The sequence below is a fragment of the Oryzias latipes genome, chromosome 5 (genome assembly GCF_053564925.1).
Source record: "Oryzias latipes strain Hd-rR chromosome 5, Olatipes_Hd-rR_3.1".
Classification (NCBI taxonomy): Eukaryota; Metazoa; Chordata; class Actinopteri; order Beloniformes; family Adrianichthyidae; genus Oryzias; species Oryzias latipes.
This window is the reverse complement of record NC_136241.1, coordinates 30,214,106-30,235,131: the sequence shown is the minus strand read 5'-3', so window position 1 is coordinate 30,235,131 and position 21,026 is coordinate 30,214,106. Positions and strand designations below refer to the sequence as shown.

The window sequence follows — 21,026 nt, the reverse complement described above, 5'->3', positions numbered from 1 at the left end:
CATGGTCAATTTTTGTGTTCAACCAACACAGTGTTATCACCTGACTCTGCTGATCTGCTCAGTCCCTCAGGAGCTTTGCACCGTTACTCGGGTCATTGTTTCGCTTTTCCGACCAGCGGCAAAATTGGGGTCAGTCTAACTGCTGAAGTTTCGCTGTTTTCTAAAGCTTTTGTGGTCCGCTACCAGCCTCCAACATGCTGCTGATAAGAAGTACCAATTTTGAAGCAGCACGAAAGATTTAAGCATAGCTGCAAACTGCACCAGGAGTTGGAGAGGAGTGAAAGCCAGACGGAATCTGGGCTTTTAAAGCTAAAAGGTGACTAGTAACTAAATGTATGAGGTGATCACGGTAAAGCCTGGAAAATGAAACAGAAAGTGGGATCAGAGCTTTTTAACTGGTTTACAGGTTTTATTCTTTAGGACTGGATGTCACACCTAAAGAGCTAAAATGACAAGATTTTGATAAAAGTCCCACTCCGTTTATCTTTTGATCTATTTTCAAATCATTCTTGGTGGTTAATTAATTATAAATATGCAAAATCACAAAATCTCTCATTATCTAAGACATAGCTTCTGTGGAATGGAAGGAGTTCATCAGAAATTCGCCTCAGATTTGTGGGCACAACTGTTGGCACGGCGTAAGCCCACCCCCAGGTTTTGAATCAGATTGCACCTCAGACAAAGAAAAGAAGTACATGGATCTATTTGTCTGCAAGTGGATTCATTGGAATGGAGTAGAGCAGGAAGATTGTGACCCGCCAATTGTAGCACCTATGCCACACACTTTTTTAACAGCATTTTTTTGTCTGCTCCTGATTCACAACGATTTGAATAAAGAACTATCCAGAAATGCAATTTTAAGCTTATTTTTCTTAATAAACACCCCCCATATTTTAGCAAAATGCCACAAAAACATGGTTTTCATCGAAGTGGGTCTTTAAAAAACTAACAGCTGATGATTTATTGTGATTTAGTAAAGAACTGTAATTATCCTTTTTTTCTCTCAAAACCCAATTTCTTCTTCACATAACAAAACAATAGTTATTATTTTCATAGTTGTTTTTAAAGCACGTTTCTAAAAAACAAACAAACAAATTGTACATTCACAAGATGTATTTTTGTGCCACTCTATCTGGTGCTTGATTTAATCCATTTAGGGACTCCGGATGAAACCTATCAGTTTTACTACAAACTGGCACAAGACATTATTTCAATGTCTGTTTATGTGTTTATGATGTTCTTGCAGAAATAAATACATTTTACGGAGTCTTCTAGACTGAACAAAAGTGAAACCTTTGTTACTAACAAAAAAACATGAAAGTTCTGATTTATTTGCCCCTATGCGGCCAGTATCTGATCTTTTCATGACAGTCTGAACGACACAGATCCGATCTTTTCAAATGCGACCCAGGCCACTTGGGTATGTGGTCCTGAATCCGATACGTATCCGATCTTTTCAAATGCGACCTCCGTCTGACAGCCAGGCCACATGTATCCCACCCGTACGTCATCGATACGCTACAAACGTCATCATTCTGCGTTGAAGTATGCGGGAACGAGAACATAAACATCAACCATGGCGTACGATGCTGCTGAGACCAGTCAGTGGAAGGGAAGCGAGGTCACCGATTTGATTCATATTTGGGGGGACAGCTCTATTCAGGCCAAACTCAAGGGCTCTCATCACAATCGGGCGGTTTTTGAAATAAATGTCAAGCGAAATGGCCAGGCATGGTGTTGAACCTTTCCCACGATTACTTTTTTTTCTTACCGACCTTGGGCAGAAGCCTGGGGAGACCTTCTCTAGGGCGGATCCTCCTTCGGGGTTCACTTCCCCGTTCGGATCCTCAGATTCTCCAGAGCGGGTTAATAAATAGTCAACAGCAGATCTTCTGGGGGAAGCCTTCTTTTTCTTTTATCATCGTTCTCCTTCCTCCGTAACACACAGCATGAATGCGCGCCGCCAACACACTTCCGCTGCCCCCTCTCACTCCCTCTTGCGCTGCACGCGCTCTATCCTGTCTCTTACACACATGCGCGCTGCCCCAACACATTCACATCCCCATTCCACAACAGTGGGTACAGACGATCCCGGCTCCAATGCCTTCTTAAAATGAGAAGATTGTAATTGTGCTGGCTCCTTTGTAAAAATAAATGTAATACTATACTACAAAAACAGCTCCACTGTTGACAACACTGTTGTTGACATCCATTGTTAACGTTAGCTACTTCCACAAACGAGTGACGTCGTTCACCGTTAAGTACTCCTCTGCGCATGCGTGTCACTTCTGGGTCATTTCACAGTCACACAAGAGATCACAAAAGTTTGCATTCAATTGGAAATGTGAACGGCCTTGCAAAAAAATCGATTTTTAAAAAAAAAATCGGAATTGAGCATTAAGCCCTGCAGTGTGAACGAAGTCGTATCAACCTTTCATCTCTCCAATGTAGAAATTTGTCGTTTGTGGTGTTAGATGATTCAAATGAAACCTCTGGTCATCACTCAGGAAGAGCCAAACAGCCATGAGATGAAAGGTATTTTTCAGACAATGCACAACAAATCAACATTTTTTGGCAAAGGCAGCATTCCTTTTTTCCAAGCCTGGTTAAGTTAATGAGTTTTTTTTTCCTTACGAACTTGCCAATTGTCTTAATCCCAGCTAACATGTTAAAATTGTGCGTTCATTTTAATCAAGTTTGTGTTCATATTCCTTCAGAGGGCCTCCCAAGGCTGTGTACCATCCTCAATCTTTAAATAGCCCCATCTAGATAATGTATCTCAATCAGTGGGTCACAAGTATTAAGTGGGTCACAGGGCTGCAGACAACCATCACCACACTGTGACTTGATGAGCAGTTTCTACAAGAGTAGAAACTGTATTTTACATAGTAAAATATTCAGGAAGATATCTATTTTAATTAAACACAGTCTACAAAAGAATCTGATTACATATTTAATAATATGCGCGTTAAATTTTGTCACTTTAAAGAGCCTATATTATGCAAAATCAACATTTTTGAGCTTTAAAGTGTACTATAATGTTAATTCCTCACACAAAGCAATCCCAATTCACGAAACACTGAGCATTCCTCTAAAAAACTGGGCTCTGAGCACCAGCCCTCCCAATCCACGAAAAGGGGCGGGTTCTCACATTGTGACGTAGATAAGTGAGGAACCGTCCCTTCCAGGAGGGTGTCAGCAGCATCCCTGGGCTAACCCACGCCCACTTTCTCAGCAGAGCTAGCGCTGATCAGCAGAAACGCTTTCATTTTATGCGCACAATATGCAGATCCATCTTTGCAAAAGTTCGGATGTTGCTAATAAAACGCTGACAGGCTGCCGAGGCCGACTCTAGGCTGATGTCATGAAATGGGCGGCACCCACAAGGAGTGAAAGGCGGTGCCTCATGGATCAGGTTGTCTTACTTCTAGGTAGGAAAACGAGCTTGTGCAAATAACAAATATTTATCTTTGGTGTGCCAAAGGTAACATATTATCATATATATGGATATAGTTTAATCAAAAAGACCTAAAAGTAAAGCATAGCCTTTAATATTTGTTCCATTTTTTACCAACTTTTTTTCAAAGTGTTGCTTAAATAAAGTTGCTATGCAAGAGTTTGTTTATGCAAACGTTAAGTTTCTACCACAGGATTTCATCTGGTTATGGGTTTGCCTCGGACTAAACTGATGCAACGCCTTGATTAATAGCAGGCCGTGTGCATTTGTTTGTGATGTTTGCTTGCTTGTTTTTCATCCCTTCTTTTGTAAGTTTCCTTAGAAACACCGCATGACCTGATTTCAGTCCGGCTTTAGCTGCTGGACCGACAGCCTCACACTAAGCTCTAAAAGGGTCCACAGAAGAGTTCATGGTTGACTAAATGGTTGCACGCCCGCCTGTGGTTGCAAAACCTGTCAAAATCATTTTATCCTCTTCATTCCTTTAGAGTGTTGAGTTAGAGGTTTTGCATTTTGACTCATCTGGTAAATAAATGCAAATATAGTTTAACAAATTCTGTAGTTTTGTTTTTTTTGTCAAATAGTGTGTTGCACCATGTTCCATTAAATTACAAAAATGATCACATTTAACATAACTTTTATATGCATGAAACTGAACAGTCATCTAAGAAAAATCAACAGATTCACCGTTCCATGTAGGAATCCAACTCAACTCAAAACTATGAGATTCTTGATGGGACTGTTTAAAAAAAATCCTGTTTGGTTTTTCACCTTAACTATAATCTAGATGAGTAAAGTGATTTAAGACACAAATTAGGGAGTACAGTGCATTCATAATGGCTACTTTGCTGCTAAAAATACCCAACCTTCTTTTGGGAAATTTAAAATACCGTAGTGAGCATTTATGTACTTTACAGTGAATAGTTAACTTCACAGACACCAATATTTCATGGAAATTACCAGCATTTACACGCCAAGGGAAAACCACCACAGGACTTCCTCCAGCCGCACAAACTATCAATGAACTTTTTTTTGTAACTGACTTTCACTCTGCCCTCAAGCAGTCAAATTGGTTAGTTACACAACTGAGCTACGAAAAGTATTTAAGCCCCCAACCGAAGACGCAGAAATGTTCTCCATGCTTTCCATTTGCTCTCAGATGTGGGCTAACATCACTGTTACGTCAGTGTCCCCCCACCAAACAGCCAAACACTTCTACCAAATGTTGCAGCACAGACATTTGCCGGAGCCTTCAGGCTAGTGAGATCATTAAAAAGCAAGGACTCTGGTTCAGAAGATGCATGAGGTTTAATTAACTCAAGCTCAAATCCGGAGAGACCTCTTCATTTTTGTTTTCCTCAGAAGGAACGTAAGCCTGAAACCTTCAGGGGGAAACTGTAACATTTGTAAAAAGCAGCTGATTTCTTTTGTTTTGTTGCAATGACATTACTTTCATGGAGTGAAGTGATGTGAATTTTGTCATTAGGGCCTTTTACTTTTGGTGCCCAATTAGCAGGACTTTGGAAACAAGCAGAGACTGTTCATAGAGGTTGCTTCTGGGGAGTAGAGAACTGTTTAGATCCAATTAAACTTTAAGGGTACCCCGATGACTTTATACTGCCTTCGACACAGAGGACCAAAGGAAAACAGGGTTTGAATAATGGAAGAAAGTGTTGATGAGAAGTGGTCAAGTAATACCGAATTTGAACCAAGCACAGGGGCCCTGAGCTAAAACTGGCAGCACAGCAGGACGATGATGCCAAAAACACACAAACAAACCGGCAAAACAAACTTCAATTCAACAATTTCAAAACTCAAAAATGAAAAAGGAAGCTTCTTTTTCAACACAACTGTGGATCATTCGAGCTCCATCCACAATAAACGTATCTCAATTTTCCACGTCTGTCTTCCAGCGAGCTGCTGAACTTCACTGTTAGACTGCACAGAGCTGAATCATCAAAGCAACACAAATCCAAGTGAGGAGGATCTCACAAAAGCAATAACTGTGAATCGAGGCAGAAAGTGTTTGTTTCAAAGCCTGGTTTTTCAGCCATTGTTTTGAGCTGAGCCACAGAAAACAACAGCTGCTGCTAACAAGCGCAGGCTTAAGGTGGTATTTTATGTGCATGTTCCCCCCAAAAATCTCATAGCATGAAACTGCCAAATGACATGAGATGACTTCAAAAGGCAAAGTCATCTGAAACAGGTACCTTCTAGTCCAAGCAATTCCAACAAATCCACATTTTAAAGTCCTGTTCGGATCATCGGTTGATCCATTTTAAAAATGTTCCCAGTGGTTTAGCCAAAGTGAGAGAAGAAAATGTGTCATTTTTTAAGACATAATTTCTGTAGAGCGGTAGAAGATAATTAGAAGTTGGTCACTGGTTTGAATAAAGAACTCCTCAGAAGTTCAATTTTAGGCTTACTTTTCTTCATCTTCAGAAAAATGCCACAAGAACTTGTTACAATTTTTATCGGGCTTGGTCTTTAAATGAAGTTTAATTCCTGAATTACGGCAATAGAAAACCTGTTGGACTGTATTCTGGCACATTAAATATTAACTGCAACAATTTAAATCTCCTCCCAAATAACACTCCCTTTCACTTATCTGCAAAGGCAGGAAGGCCTGACTGTGAAGCTTAATGGTTCCCATAAGTTGTTCCACTTTGTGAAGTTCACCTTCATAGGGTCTTGGGGTGGGAGTGGGGTGGGGAGCTGATCTTTATCTGTCTGCAGATCACAACTTCACTGCTGACACCCCAAACTAAGTAATGCAACAGCCTGGCTTTCCACCATGCCTGTTGCTGCACATCAAGCTGGCAGAGTGCATATGGACGCATCTACAGTTCTTGAAAAGCCTGGCTCAATGGTTTCACAGCCTCCAGACAATAATCTGTTTGGAGGAGCCTGTGCGTCCACGTCTCAACAATATTAGGCAGATAGTTGGGCCTTTGCACCAATTGGAAGTCTCAAAGCAAAGGTAAGAGGGGGGGGGGGGTTGTGACACAGCAACAACAACAGAGACACAAAAGAGGGTTTAATTGTCTCGCTTGGCTTTCATGTCCTCCACGTTGCTCCACTCAATCAACATTCCTCCAGGGTCCTGGCGCGCACGCACCACACAGACACACACACGCTGCTTCTGTAGTTATCGATTGCATATCAGAGTCTGATCATGTCTGCTTACCATCGATAGCTCTCGTCAGAGCGTCTACTTCCAAGCTGTGCAAGAACCTGAGGAGCAGCAACCCTGCCGCCAACGCGCTGGCCGCGGTGCGCAACATTTGGAGCCTATAATTTGGAAAGAGTCCTCGGCATCAATTGGCGTCTCAGTCCTGTCAAAGCTGGAGGCTGCAGACAGGCGACGACGTGGAGGCGCGCGCGCGCGGGCGCTGACGGTCCTCTCTGGAAATCCGCGCTCGGTGGTTCAGACGAGGCCAAAGACGGGAGGCTTCTCCCAGCCCGGGTCCGATCAGGGGGTCCGTAAGTGCATGGAGAGCCCGGCCACAAAGGCTAGCAGGCTGAAATAAGCATCGAGCTAGTAGCAGCTGATTTGCAGCGACGATGGAGGGCTGGAGTCTGGAACCATGCACCTCCTGCTCTTTTGTTCTCCCTGCGTCCTGCCGGTGAGGAAACCACAGGAGGGACTGGAGATCAAATGCTCTTCTCCTCTGCCTCTCCAACTCTGCGTCTGCTGGCTGCAGATTCAGCCTCGACTCTGGATCCCAGTCAGTCAGAGTGACGTCGCAGCATCATCGGCTCAGCTGGCCCTCCTCCTCCTGCCTCCCCCGGACCCCCGACACCCCTCCATTCACCTCAAATCACACCCCCGCGTGAACGTGGCTGTAGATTCCCTCCAAATTCTGCCAGTTATTTACTGCTCCTTTCAAAGCCCGGTGTTAAATGTTGACATTCTTCTTAAGGATCCATCGGGCAGGGGCGTCCACAATATTTTCACTTCTCTATATTTTTTGCTGGGGGGGACCAAGGGGGACCCTGAAGTGCAAATCACACCAACTCCCACTAAAAACTTGTTATAGAACATAACAACAATTAAAAAGCAAAACAAATAATAAAAAAAAACATTAAAACAAATGATGAGCCAACTTCATCATCCAATCAGCGATGTCCCATAGTACCGACCATCCCGGTTTCCATAAAAACAAAATGAAAAATATTTTGGAAAACAAAAGCAAAATGAAATGTTAAAAAGTGAAATAAAATAAGAAATCAGAAAAATGTACCCTATTATCTCACTGAGGCAAATATTAAGTGTAATGTCAGCAATAACAATTTTAAAAATAAAAACAGTTCATTTTGCCTTTTGTGGTGTGTTTCAACACAGAATGCATGAATCTAACAAACTAAAATTAAATCAGAGCTAATGAAGCAGCCTCCAACATAAAAATTCCACTTAATAATATGGTGCGCCTTAAGTATGATTTCTTGTTGTGCTAACCAACTTCCAACTGATTTTCTGTGCCACAGGAGCTCAGAAATCAGTTTTAGTTAGTTTTAGCACGCCTTTGGTAAACTACGAAAGGTTGATGGATTTTTAGAGAATTACAACTATAGTCAAGAACTGCACTGTCCTACTGAATGTGAATTAGTTGAATAAAGTTTGTGTTTGTTTACTAGTTTAATACTTGCTTACTTTTTAAAACGACTAATCTTTTTTTCTCTTTAACTGATGAACCACATTGAAGGGGTAAATAGCAGCATGTGGCTCCAGAGCCTAAGGTTGCAGGACCCCTGCCATAGACCAAAGAGAGGAAGTGACCCTGAAGAAGTAAACAATGAAAGAGAAGAAAAGAAAAATCCACCAACCACAAGAATCTGAACAAGAGTTCATCCTAATAAAGTTTGAACATATGTTGGGTAAAGATGGGGTAATGAGGTGGAGGAACTTGTAAGATTTCTTCTTCATGCTGTTTTATCAACTGAGTACTTTCCCTTCCCTCTAGGGAGCAGCCGTAGGAACTGCAGGATGTTTCTCAAGTTGTTTTCTTTGAATCTTGCTTCGTCCCAGAAACCATTGTGTGTTAAAGCAAACCAAACCTGGTAAAGATGTGAACATTATTGACATTCCGGCCCATTTGAACTGAATGAGACTATTCTTATGGTTGAATTTTTTCAAGTTTTATATGCGTCTCTAAAAACTGGTCACATCACATGTGCAATATACCATTTTCAAGATATTTTTGATATTGTGTTTTCGTTTCAACTTCCCTCTTCTCTGTGGTAGTTTTCCTGCTCAGTTATGGAGGGGTGCCTTTAAGGGGTGCCTTTAAGGCTCAGGGATCATCAACACCATTCCTTCCATTTCTCCTTTTTCTTCATTCTCTTAACTGACAAGTCTTACGGATCAAAGGAGAGGTGAGATGTTAAAGTAAACAAAATAAGCAGATCTGTCCTTTGCAGAGGTCAACTCAACCTTTTTTCTGCATCATTATCAACATAACAACAGATAAATTTTGCCTGACGCCAAGTTGAACAACAAATGTACTTAAACAGGCTGCAAAAAATCAGCTGCTTCATGCCATTTAATCCTGAAGAATACAAAATATGATTCAAAGCATCAAAACAGGGGCTAAAAATGAAAAGTCTGAGGTTTTGAGTGAGATCAGTTGAGTTTTGCTGCAAATGTTTGTTCAATAAGTGATCTACAACAGCTGCCAATATCCTCCATTGAACACTGGAGGAATTTAAAGTCTATGTTTGGAGCAAAGAAAGTTCTACAAACTGTTCAGGACAACATTGATGCTTCTCAGCTGTAATTGAAAACAACAATTTTTCTCTTGACTTTTGGTGTTGTGACCACAAAGAATTGTGGGGTTGGATAGTTATCTCTCCTTCCTGAAAGGATGGATTAGTGTTTCCCCTGCTAAAGGAGAGAAAGGACTGCAAGCCCACTTTTCTTTTTGAATTGATCAACATAAATTAATTTTTCAAAGGAGACATTCAGGTACTTCTGCTCTAAGAATATTTAGTTCTGATTTACTTGATTTATGTAATTTATACTTTGTTCAGGGATTAAGAGTTATCTGTTTTAGAAGGGTTTTTTTAAGTCTGTCCTGAAAGAATATTTATTTTTAAATCTATTCATCTTTGAAGACCAGTTTAGGCCAATGCTTCATGGAATGGCTATGTCATTATAACATTTATTTGTGTTCTTTTTTACTATGAAAAAAAATGCAACAATTGACACTACAAAGCATTTAAACAATGAGAGCTACCTTCAGAAATTGCAGATGGTCTGCACTTTAGTGGCACGTCTTCTTAAGGGAAATCTTTCTATTAAAATCCTACAAGTCGTAGCTTAGAAAAAAAGGAGTCAGATCAGAGGTAAGTACAGTAAAAAGCTGCGTTTACGTTTGTGTTTAACTATACTCTAGTTTTACTATGCTCTACTTTTTTTTACTTCAACTTTAGTAATATTTAAAAATAAAACACTATTCTTACTCATCTTCACTTGGTAGTAAAACTTGCACGTACCATTTGTTACACAGCAGTGAATGCCTCATTGTTATCAGAGACTGAACAACAGAGTTTTTATTTCTTTTCATTTGTTTATTCAAAACTCTTAAGGAAAAAACTTAGACATTCATGTTTTTTTTGTTACTGGATTGATCCAGACTGACCTGAACTTTACCGGTTTTTAATCCTTTTAATAAATTGTATTAGATGAATTTTTATCAGTGTTATATTTCCCTTATTTTTATGTCATAGCATTTTTGGCCCCAACGAGGTAAGAAACGTCAAACCAGGCTAAATAAACTACATTTGATGCCATTCAATCTAATCAGGATCATGTCGATAAAACCAATTTCCCTCACTGCACTTCAAAACTAGTTTCCAGAAAATTACATTAAAGGGTTTTTGGTGTGCTGAGCAAGCAATATTTGAGTGTGTATAGATAAAAAAATCTTTGTAAAACAAGGAGAAAAAGAGCCAGACCATCTGCTATGACTGGTTGGGTCTGTGAGAAGAAACAAGCACAGAGGCAAAAGACAAAAGAGGCAAAATAGTTTCTAAAACCTGGTACTTATGGCACTCCAGATCTATGAAGTTATGATGTTATATAAATCTAGAAATCCTTTTTAAATCTGAAAAAGAGACATTTGAATGAGAAGTTAAAGCAGTCTGATTTGGTTTATTTTATTTCAAACTTGGAGTTTACATCCACAGATATTTCTTTTTTTCTTCTTCTTTTTTTAAGTTTTCACTTCCTCTCATGTGAGCTTCCTTTATATTTAGACTTGGCAGACAACAGTATGTCCTAGTTGCTGATAAGATTTGCTTCCGCTGTCCTTCTTACTCTTGAAAAGTTTAGAGGCCACAATCCAGAACTGGAACCAACAGCAGTGAAGTTCATCACAGACTTTGATGGTTTGTTGAGCTTCTCCAGACTAAATAAAAGAAAACTGTGGGAACTGGCGTTGAAAATTATGGTTTGATGTTGCCATATTCAGAGAACAACTTGGAGTTTACGGAAACCTAGAAAAGATTTACCTTTCTTGTTGTCAAAAATGTAGCTTGTTGACTGAGTATTTCCAGTTGGATATTGGTGGATCCTGTCACAGAAACTAACTGGAAAAAAAAAAGTGTTTTGGAACTGACACTGATGCTTTTCTTGCTCTTAAAGTCCCATTCCAAACATCTTTTGATATATTTTAAAAGTATTTCCAGTGGTCTTTTAATTATAATTATCCTTTATTTAGCCTAAATCAAAAAAATCTGTCAGTTTCTTCATACTTTTTTATCATCTGAGCTCAAGCAAAGACGTACAGGGATCTATTTGTTTGCAAGTGGATGTAATGAAATGGAGCAGAAAAGGGCGCTTGTGTAATCGCCCCGTGTTTTTTCTACGTCACAAATACTCCCTTTTTCAAACTGCATTTTCTGTCTGCTCCTGATTTAAAATAATTATCTTAGAAAAATATTCAGAAATGCAATTCAGAGCTTAATTTTCTTAATATATGTTCTCCATTGTCAGAAAAAGCACAAAAGAACATGTTCAAAACATGTGGGTCTTTAACCACACTTGTAGTTTCATGACAGTAAAACATGTAAAACACTAAGTCAAAAGACTTAAGAGAAAACCGAAAGCCTACACTGTCTTATCAAAATAGAATAGAATAGAATAGAATAGAATAGAATAGAATAGAATAGAATAGAATAGAATAGAATAGAATAGAATAAGATAGAATAGAATAGAATAGAATAGAATAGAATAGAATAGAATAGAATAGAATAGAATAGAATAGAATAGAATAGAATAGAATAGAATAGAAAAGATCCTGAAACTTAGAAAGAAATTTGACTTTGATATTGACTTTTATATTACGGATGATATTTTGACAGGCTTCTTTAAATAACCCCCTCCTTTACCAGTCTGCTACAGATGATTTGAGGCTTGTTCAGAGCAAAATCTTTTGTTCCAATCTGATATTTATAAAACTCATAAAAATGTTCGTTTTTGCATTAAGACTTACTTCTTTTGCCTTTTGCAGTTACAGATGAAACACTGGTGCTCATGCTTGGAGAGCTTTTGGTTGTTTGGAACTGAAAGAAAAACTTTGAAGGGGAGTTCTGACCTTCATTCAGCTGCAGAGTCTTTGATGTAGACTTAAACAAAAAGTGAGACTTCCTCCAACCCCTGAAAACAATCCTAAATAGTTTCAAAGCCCCTTAAGATAAACTTGCTTCGTCATGCCATGCAGTGGGACATTCATTGTGAGCAAAAACTTTGCAGGGAGGACCATTAAGCCTAAAAAATCTGGAAAAAAAAGTTCTCTTGATGCACCACTAGCCGCTGATATAAGAAGATCTTCTCCTTGTGGCAATGAGAAGGTATAGAATATTACATACATTGAAAGACATTACATAGTTTTTAAAGGATTACCGTTTGAATGTGAATACATTTTTTGGTCTAGTTTCTTTGGATGTTTTGTTGCACATCTAGAAAATGTCATCCTCAACGTCTATTTCTGTCAAAGGATGTGTTTCAGAGAATATGTAATCTGATTACATCACTTAGCCTGATACTTTTTTTAATTTTTATTTTAAAGGAGAAATCTTTTAGAACATCTCACTATTTCTCCTTCCAACAATCAGGAAACTCGGGATGTTTTCTACGTTCATATCCCATCCCAGTCCAGTAGCGTGCAAAGTTATACTATTTTTCAAATGTACGGTCGAAAAATTCCCATTGAACTTTAAAAATATGTTAATGAGAAAAAAAAAGACTTTTCTTATGGGAACATTCACAACTAAAAATATCCCAAAGAAACCTTTGACACAACTCAGTAAAATTTAAGAAAAGATGACTAATTTTTTCAGCTTTAAGATATTTTCATTAACTTGGAAAATGTGTCTGTTTCTGGAAACTTGCATTTAGCATCTCCAAGCATCCATGAAAGAAGGAGAAGTCCTTTAATCTATGCAGTACTGACACCCAGTGGGTTTGCAACAGCATTGCTGTATAGATGTAACCCTTGTACTATCCTAGACACTTTAACGTTGGGTCATCTAGACCCAGTAGACAGTGCGCTGAACCTTTTTTTTTTAATGATTTGTGAACCTCACTGGTGTCTATGGATTACATGAAATCTTTCCACCTTTTTCCACCTTTGTCATGGTAGGAATAACACGTCAATGTAAGGGTGGGGTCATCTAAGATAGCACAAGTTAAACTAAAGGTGAAAGAAAATATGCAGCCTTTTTTGATATACTTAATATACTTATTTTGTTTTGCAAAAGCCTTAAAAATACATCATACATCGTAATAAATTGCAGAGTAAGCAGAAACTGACCTTAAAATGTAATACACAAACACTTTTTTATAGTTTTTTAGAATCCACTGACTTATTTGTTCCTATTGAGCTCATTATTTAAATAAATTACAATGACTTCGTTTTTAGATTCCTATCTAGAATTGATATTGTAGCAATGCAGCATGTAAAACTGTTTTATTGAAAAAAAGAAGGGGGGGGGGGGTATGTAGTGGCTGATCACACTGACGCATACGAGGTGGGACTAGACAATTAATAAACATACAAGTAAATTAGTTTAACAAAGCTTACATTTACTCTAAATAAATTTGACAAATAATACTTGAAATGTAGTAAATGAACAAAAAGCTTAAATAACAACCCTAGTTCCACCTTTTCCTATGAAAGTTAGTTTGTAAAACCGTGATGGCAGCATACCCCACCACACCCACAAACAAAATGGCGGTAACCTCTCCCAAGCATTGCACACTTTCTTTTTAATTTTACTATTTTAGATTCTATATTCCTCAAGGGGAGCTGGTTTAGCTCGTGCTGGTTTGCAGCGCCTTCCGTCCGTGAAACCTGGGTTCAACTCCGGGCTGCTCCCTGTTCCCTTCTCTACTTCTGTGCCAGTTCCAAGCCCGGTTTGAGAAGGTTGCGTCAGGAAGGGCATCCGGCGTAAAACATTGCCAAATTTACCATTCGACTTGTTCGCTGTGGCAACCCCTGATGGGAGAAGCCGAAAGTGGAAGATTTTAGATTCTATATTCTTAAATAAATGCACAAATTTCTTTGAGTTAAAATGTACATTTATTCTGTTTTCAGTATTTGTTTGTAGCAAATACACGTACAGTACATATGTTTAGTTTACTTATTTGGGTTTGTTTAATCAATGTCACCTGTTTTTGAGTTGCCAGTGCTGAGAGTACTGAGGTTCTGCTCCTGGAGCTGTGCTGTGGGGACCGGCAAAAGAGGAGCTCAAGCCTTCACAGCCTTTAAATACTCCAGTCAGACAGTGTGGCAGGCGCCATCTACAGATGCCTCCAAGGGGAGAAACCAATGGATTTATTTAATGTTTATTTGCTTTGCTTCTTTTGTTCTACTTTTGATTTTTTCGTCTTTTCCACTAAGAGACCAAGTTTTGTGTTTAGTCTTGTCTTTATAGTCTTTGTTAAATGTCTGTGTAGTCTATGTTAAACGTTAGTCCCCCCCCCATGTTTCCCAGGTGGTCTGATCAGCCTTTATATATGTTCCCCTGTTGTGTCTTTGGTTAGATCAGTTTGTTCCTGTTGTTTGGTCTGTTCAGTTGCTTAAGTTAGTTAAGTTTGTTGCCTGATTTAATTATGTTTCTGTTGACCTCTTTTAAGGGCCCAGTTTGTAAATCTTTTTACATTTTTTGAGAAAAATGTAAACTTTTATTTTTTTGATAAACTTTCCTATTTGGCCACTCGATCCTTCACAAAAACTAAAGGAATAAAAAAAAACTCTGAATGTTCATGCTACATGACGTTAATCTTGCTGTTTAAAATAGGTGTTTGTGTATGCCTTTCTACGGCTAACATACTATGGCTGTAACTGAAAATACTTAAGAAAAGGAAGGGAAGAACATAATTTTACTGTGTGGCTTTGAACACGACCATACTGTAACTTTTGCAATAAAAAAAAGTTGGAACAATTTCGGTTTGAGCTTTTTTCTTTTCTAACTTCAAGCGGAGCTTTTAGATGCAGAGTTGTATTTTAAGGATTGACTCCTTGCTGTTTTTTTTTTTGTTCCTGTTTCTATCATGTTTGTTGGAGTTCATTTGTGTTTGCCATAATCATCCAGCAGGTGGGAGCACAGCACTGAACACTTACATGGACATCATCATCCTTTCCTTCTTGCTCTAAAACCCTGTTATTAAAATAAAATAAAAAAAATACAGAACAAAGCAAGCCTTTCATGTGGGAATATTTTTGAACATGTTGTACAGTTTGTGGTGAGACAGAATGCTAAAAATGGAAAACAATGTGTTATAAAACAACATGTTGCTCAAGTGTCTTATTGCAGTCTCTATTGAAAATTACATTTATGGCAGGTTGAATATTGTGGAGACTTTTGGTTACTCTTCTGATGAAGGTCAGTGGTTGGAGTGAGTGAGGAGAATGCAGAGGACGAGAGGATTTACTGCGGCGACTTGAAAGGTGAAGAAGAAAACCTAAGAAAAGTAAATCTCTTGATTTTTTTGTGCTTAAAAAATGGCTAAGAACTAGGAAAATTTTAGAAAACGTTTTTTTCTCTTGCAAATATATCCAATGTTTGTAATAACTTTACTGGTTGATTTCTAAAAGTAATTCTTGTTTTTAGATGGAAAATATCTGCTGATTTTTTTTATTTTTTCTTATTTCTGCTCTGCATTTTCCATTGCAGTTTTATTGTAGGAGAAAGTGAAAACCCTTTTCGTCTGGTCTGTGTCATAACTACAGCAATTAGTTCAGACGTCATTCTTTCATCCGCAGGCGGAGGATTGAAATGCACCTCCGCCCAGTTTACTGCAGCTGTAATGGAAGCCAGGATGAAATCTAGACTGGAGAAACAGGTCAGGTCTGGTTCTCACACTGAATTAGGACGCACGTCTTTATTCCTCACTGTTATTGATAAAAGAAAAACTCATTAAAGTTTGTAAGTGTGAGTTTGTAACCTCCAACAGATTGAAATTTGCTTCTAACCTGCATCAGCGCTCAGTGCTGCATCATTTCTCATCTTCGGCTCGGCCAATCTCTGGCGCTGTCTGCCTCCTCTCCATAGTTTCATACGCAGATGGATTACCTCATCAATCAAAGTTCCCAGAATCACATCCTGTGTGAGTGTGTGTTTGTGCGTCCTAGCACTGCAGTGTCTCCCTTCAGATGGAAGACAGCATGAAGTGCTTGTGCAGTTATAATTAAATGGAAAAAAAGAGACATTTTCAATAATTATCTTTTAGAAATAGGGAAAAGTTTGGGGGTTTTTTTTGCTTGGAAAGAAAACTTAGTGCTGTTTAAAAGAAAAAAAAAGACTCAATACGTTTGAAATATTTTTGTATTTGTACATTTTAGCTTAATAGAGAAAAATTGAATTTTTGGAAGATTTGGTCTCCAAAAAGGTAATTAGAGTAAATTCAAACAGTCGGCAAAAGTAATACCTGAAAACCCTGTTTGATGGAAAACAGAAAGCGTTACAGTGCTGGAGTCTGTCTTTTTTTCCCTCCTTCCTCAAAAGGAACAATTATGGAGCGGGCAATGGTGATAACACCTAAAGAATTTGAGGCATGCAAAAACAACCCTTCCCCCATCCGCTCAGCTCCTCACCCCTTCCCCCTGCCCTCGCCCCCTTCTCTTTTTTCCTCCCCACTCCATCATCAACCTCTCTGCCGTCCTCTTCTACATTCAAACTGGTTCAAATTGCTACCAGTGGGGCCCCAATGTGAAAGAAGCACTGAGAAAGATAACAGAAGATGAAAAAGTGCCTGAAAATGAAGGAGCACTCAGAAAAATGTTGATTTTCACGCTACGTTATAGAAAAACTGTGAAAACATATTAATCATCACCTGTGATGAAAATATTTTAAGTGATGTGCTTTTAAACAGCAGTTTGATAACAAGTGTACAGTTTTTTTTTGTTTTTGTTTTTTTTAATCACAGATGAGGTTCCCAGGATAGGAAAACCTGATCTCAATGAAAAGGCTTTTTTTTTACTTGTGTTACATGTTTTAAATAGAAACACAGTTTTATTGTTTGCAACGAATGTTGACATTATTTTCAATCCCCAACCTGGGCTGGTGAAACGTTTTTTTCAATAGAAGTCTAAGTCTAAGGTATCTTGGCTTCTTGGAGCCAGCGGGTACTTCCTGTTCAGAATGCGAGGGGTCACATTGTCCAGTTCTCAGAGACAATCAATGGGTGTATCCCGCCTTTCAGTCAAGGATAACTTGGATAAAGCGACAAAAAAAGCATGGTAGTCTGAAATTCTTATTAAAACTAACTCTTTGAAAGTTTTGATTTAACCCCTTCATGCCATTAAATTCAGGAGTTCGCTTAATTTAGCATCACCTCAAATAGAAAAAAAACAACATCTAAGAATATTACTTTATATAATTAGAAATGCATTCAGGCATGAAGAGTTTAAACTCCCTCCATCCATTTTCAGAACCTTCAGGGTCACGGGTCACTGGAGCCAACCCAGCTATTGTTGGGTGAAGATGGGGTACACCCTAAATAGGTTCCCAATCCATTGCCACATACTCATATTTATACCTGGGATCAATTTAGAGACACCAATTTATCGATGTAGCCTGATTTTCGTCTCTTGGAGCCCAGAATGCTTGAAGAAAACCTACATATACACAGGGAGAAAATGTGAAGTCCACATAGTACGGTCCAAGATAGGATTCGTTCCAGGGCCTTCTCGCTGTGAGAGCGCTAACTAATGCGTCACAGTTCAGCCCAGTTAAAAAATAATTAGACAGAAAAAGTAGGGGTAAATTGTAATGTACACTTTGTGAAAATATAAATTGCATAAAAACATGATTATATTCACTCACAGTGGTAGAAAAGACTTAATCATGATGTAAAGGCAATGCAGTTATTCGTTTTTTTTTGTATCTATTCTTGTTGAGCTTATTTTCACTCTCTCAGTGAAAAACACATTCCAGCCGCTGGGAATGCCTGACGGATGGTCTGTGAGGGCGTGTGTGCTTGCTGGCATGTGTGTGGTCTGTTCCTCAGACTTGTTAAGTAACCCTTCTCACGTGAGGCAAACATGCTCATCTATTTGTTTGTCTGCACTTCAGAGCACATTTTACTGCCTGTTATCTTGTACAACAAGGATGTGAGCGGTGCCATTCCTCCCTTTGCTGCTGAGAGAAGACGGGACTACAAATGCACACATGTCATCTATTAGATTTCAGGATCTTTTTAAAACGGCAGTTGGAGAAAATGTTTGGCTACATTCCTTGAATTCACCAATTTAAGCTTTTTAAATTTAAACTTTTGGAATAATGAGTGTTTTTCAAACTCAAGCAGAAACATGTTCCCCTGCTCTTCTGTTGATTTACACCAAACTGGGATTTGGAAGTTTGTATAATGCATGGTTTCTTCCTCCAAAGTGCTCTTGTCAAGAGTGAGAACAATGAAAGTGAAAAATCTTTAAGAACAAGTTTGACTTTTTCACTTTTACAAAGAGCGAGTGTGTGCTTTTGCTTTAATGCAGTTTTTTTCTTGCTCTTGTTCTTCCTCATTGAGCCATATTGACCTTGAACCCCACAGTGACCGTGACAATGACTGAGACCCTCGCTATAACGCACGAACCCCCTGAACTCTTTCACGCCATTCATGTTCCCTCTCTTTCACTCAAGCCCCTTTTCCTCCCCAACAACAGTCCATCTTTGTGAGGGAAGTTGGTCCCGCCGCTGCGGATGCTGCTCTCTGTGTGGCATTTAGCGTTGTATCTGCAACTTGTGCCTGTTTAGAGACATTCATCAGTTTAAAGACAACTTCCCACAACAAAACAAATTTCTCTTTCATTCATAAACCTTTGACCTGCTTCTTTCATCTGACGTTCAAATCCTTTAAAAAGGAAAAAGAAAAAAAGAAAATCAAAAAACAATCACAATCCCTTCCTGTTTCACTAAAACCCAGTATGAGCCAATTGCTGTGACATCCCTCACAGGAAACAAGAGCACAAAAGCATGTAGCACACAATACCCTGGAGGTAAAAAGTATGGATTCACAGACTACAGCACTTGGGTGGAGGGCGGGGGGGGTAGTGGAGTTGCCTGGCAACCAGCTTGTTGATATCCAAACAATGTACAAGTCATCAAAGTGGCTGGTTGAGCCAGATTCAGGTTGTTCTGAGTGCAACAATGAAACTGGTGTGTTTATGAAAGACTATAAATGAAGCAGTCACTGCACTGCAGGACACCAGGACAAGCTCAAAGTACTCTGGATTCCATTAAATGCTATCTACTCGGCCATATTTGCTGTTTTACCATCCACAAGGACTGCGTGTAGCCCACAGCGCGGGCTGATCCTGCACAACCAGAGAAAGGTGCAACTTCTGCCGACTGGAACAGGGAAGGATGTGAAAATTCGGCTGCTGCTTTAGTGTTACTGCAGGAACACTGCACAGACAGGTCAGAATCGAATCTGTCCAGAAGTACACAAAAAGAATTCTCATTTTTACAAATTTGACCAAACTTTTAGGACAAACTTTGAGTTTTTATTTAGTCATTTTATTAGTATATTTGGGTTAAGGTTATTCCACATTTTTTGAATCAGATATCTGCAAACTGTTAAGTTTTGTTGACAGGATTTGTTGATTGCATTTGAGAAGTTTTAGTGCCTCTGATCCGGTGTTTAACATTTTTGTACTAGTAAAATGTTAATTTTGGGAAAAGAAGGATAAAAAAGCTTTAATATCAAAAACAAATCTCTGTCATTCTCCTGCAACTGCATGATGTTTTAGGTCTACATTCTATGGTTACTGGAAATGTCTATTTCCTTCCTATGTTTGCAAACAAGTTAATAATACATTATATCATAGGAGCCAAAACTTATAAAACACCTCCATGAACTTCCTTTGACAGTTTTTCACTTGATGGTTATTTGCATGGATGACAGGCCAAATAGGGAACTATGTAAGTAGTCTCTGCACTCACTGGTGCGCTTGCCAATCCTTTTGGTTGTTACCAATATGTAGGAATGGCACTGACCTGCCATTAGTATAGTTGTGATTCGTAACGTGAAGGTATCCAAAAGGTTATTAGCTTTCAGTTTTTTGGTTCAACCATAGAGGGCCCCACTGGAAAACCTCCTCAGAAAGCATCCAGGAAGCATCCGGACCAGATGCCTGGGCCACTTAAACTGCATCCTCTCGATTTGGAGGAGTGGTGGCTCCAGGTAACAGAGCTTCTCACCCTATCTCTAAGGGAGGGCCCAGCTGCCCTATGGAAGAAACTTATTTCGGGCGCTTGTGTTCTTTCGGTCATTACCCAGAGCTCATGACCATATGTAAGTATTGGAAAGAAGATCGACTGGTAAATTGAGAGCTTTGCTTTCTGGCTTAGCTCTCTCTTCACCACAACAGACCGGTACAGCAACCGCATAACAATAAAACTCCTTCACTTGTGAGAGAGTTTCATTTTCTTGTGACCCTTATACAATTCAACTCTTCCACCCAGAGATGGCAAACTACCCTTTTCCTATCAAGAACTATGGCCTCATACTTAGCAGTGATGACCCTCATCCCAGACGCTTCACACTCAGCCGCAAACTGCCCCGATGCTGAAGGTCCTGGGTAGATGAAGCCAACAGGACAAAATCATCTGCAAAGAGTGGAGATGAATCCTGCGGTCCCCAAACCAAACTCCCTCCAACCCTGGCTGCCCCCAGAAATTCTGTCCACAAAGACTATGAACAGAACCAGCGAATTTACTAATTACTTTCTTTTAACTTTACAGTTACTTTTAAAACAATACAATTCTTTAACCTAGCCACAATGGAGTGATAATAAAGTCACACGTGGCTTCGGAGCCTCAAGTTACAGACCCCCTGGTGTAGTCTAAACTTTTGGTTTTTCTAAGTTAATTTAAATACATGTTAATAACTTATAAACTAATGTGGTCTCTCATGATTATAAATCTGGGGGCGAGGGGGGGGGGGTCCTAGAAAATAAATGGAAAAACAAGAAAAACTGTTTTTGTCCAATTATTTGTTCTGAACCCTCACATTAGTGATGCAACCCTGATAGCGTGAGGGAGCCCCCACGGGAGCCCCGGGTGC

At 39.2% G+C, this 21,026-nt stretch overlaps 1 protein-coding gene across 14 annotated transcripts in view; it reads right to left on the bottom strand.

The window, feature by feature from the left end:
- lrp1aa (low density lipoprotein receptor-related protein 1Aa) overlaps window positions 1–7,231 on the bottom strand; it is a 118,222-nt gene extending 110,991 nt beyond the window's left edge. For all 14 annotated transcript variants that reach the window (XM_078947667.1, XM_078947672.1, XM_078947671.1 and 11 more), the window contains exon 1: window positions 6,645–7,231. In XM_078947667.1, the coding sequence (XP_078803793.1) occupies window positions 6,645–6,741 (97 nt within the window). In that variant the 5' untranslated portion in view covers window positions 6,742–7,231. The remainder of the gene's footprint in view (window positions 1–6,644) is intronic.
- Between the last annotated feature and the right edge of the window lie 13,795 nt (window positions 7,232–21,026).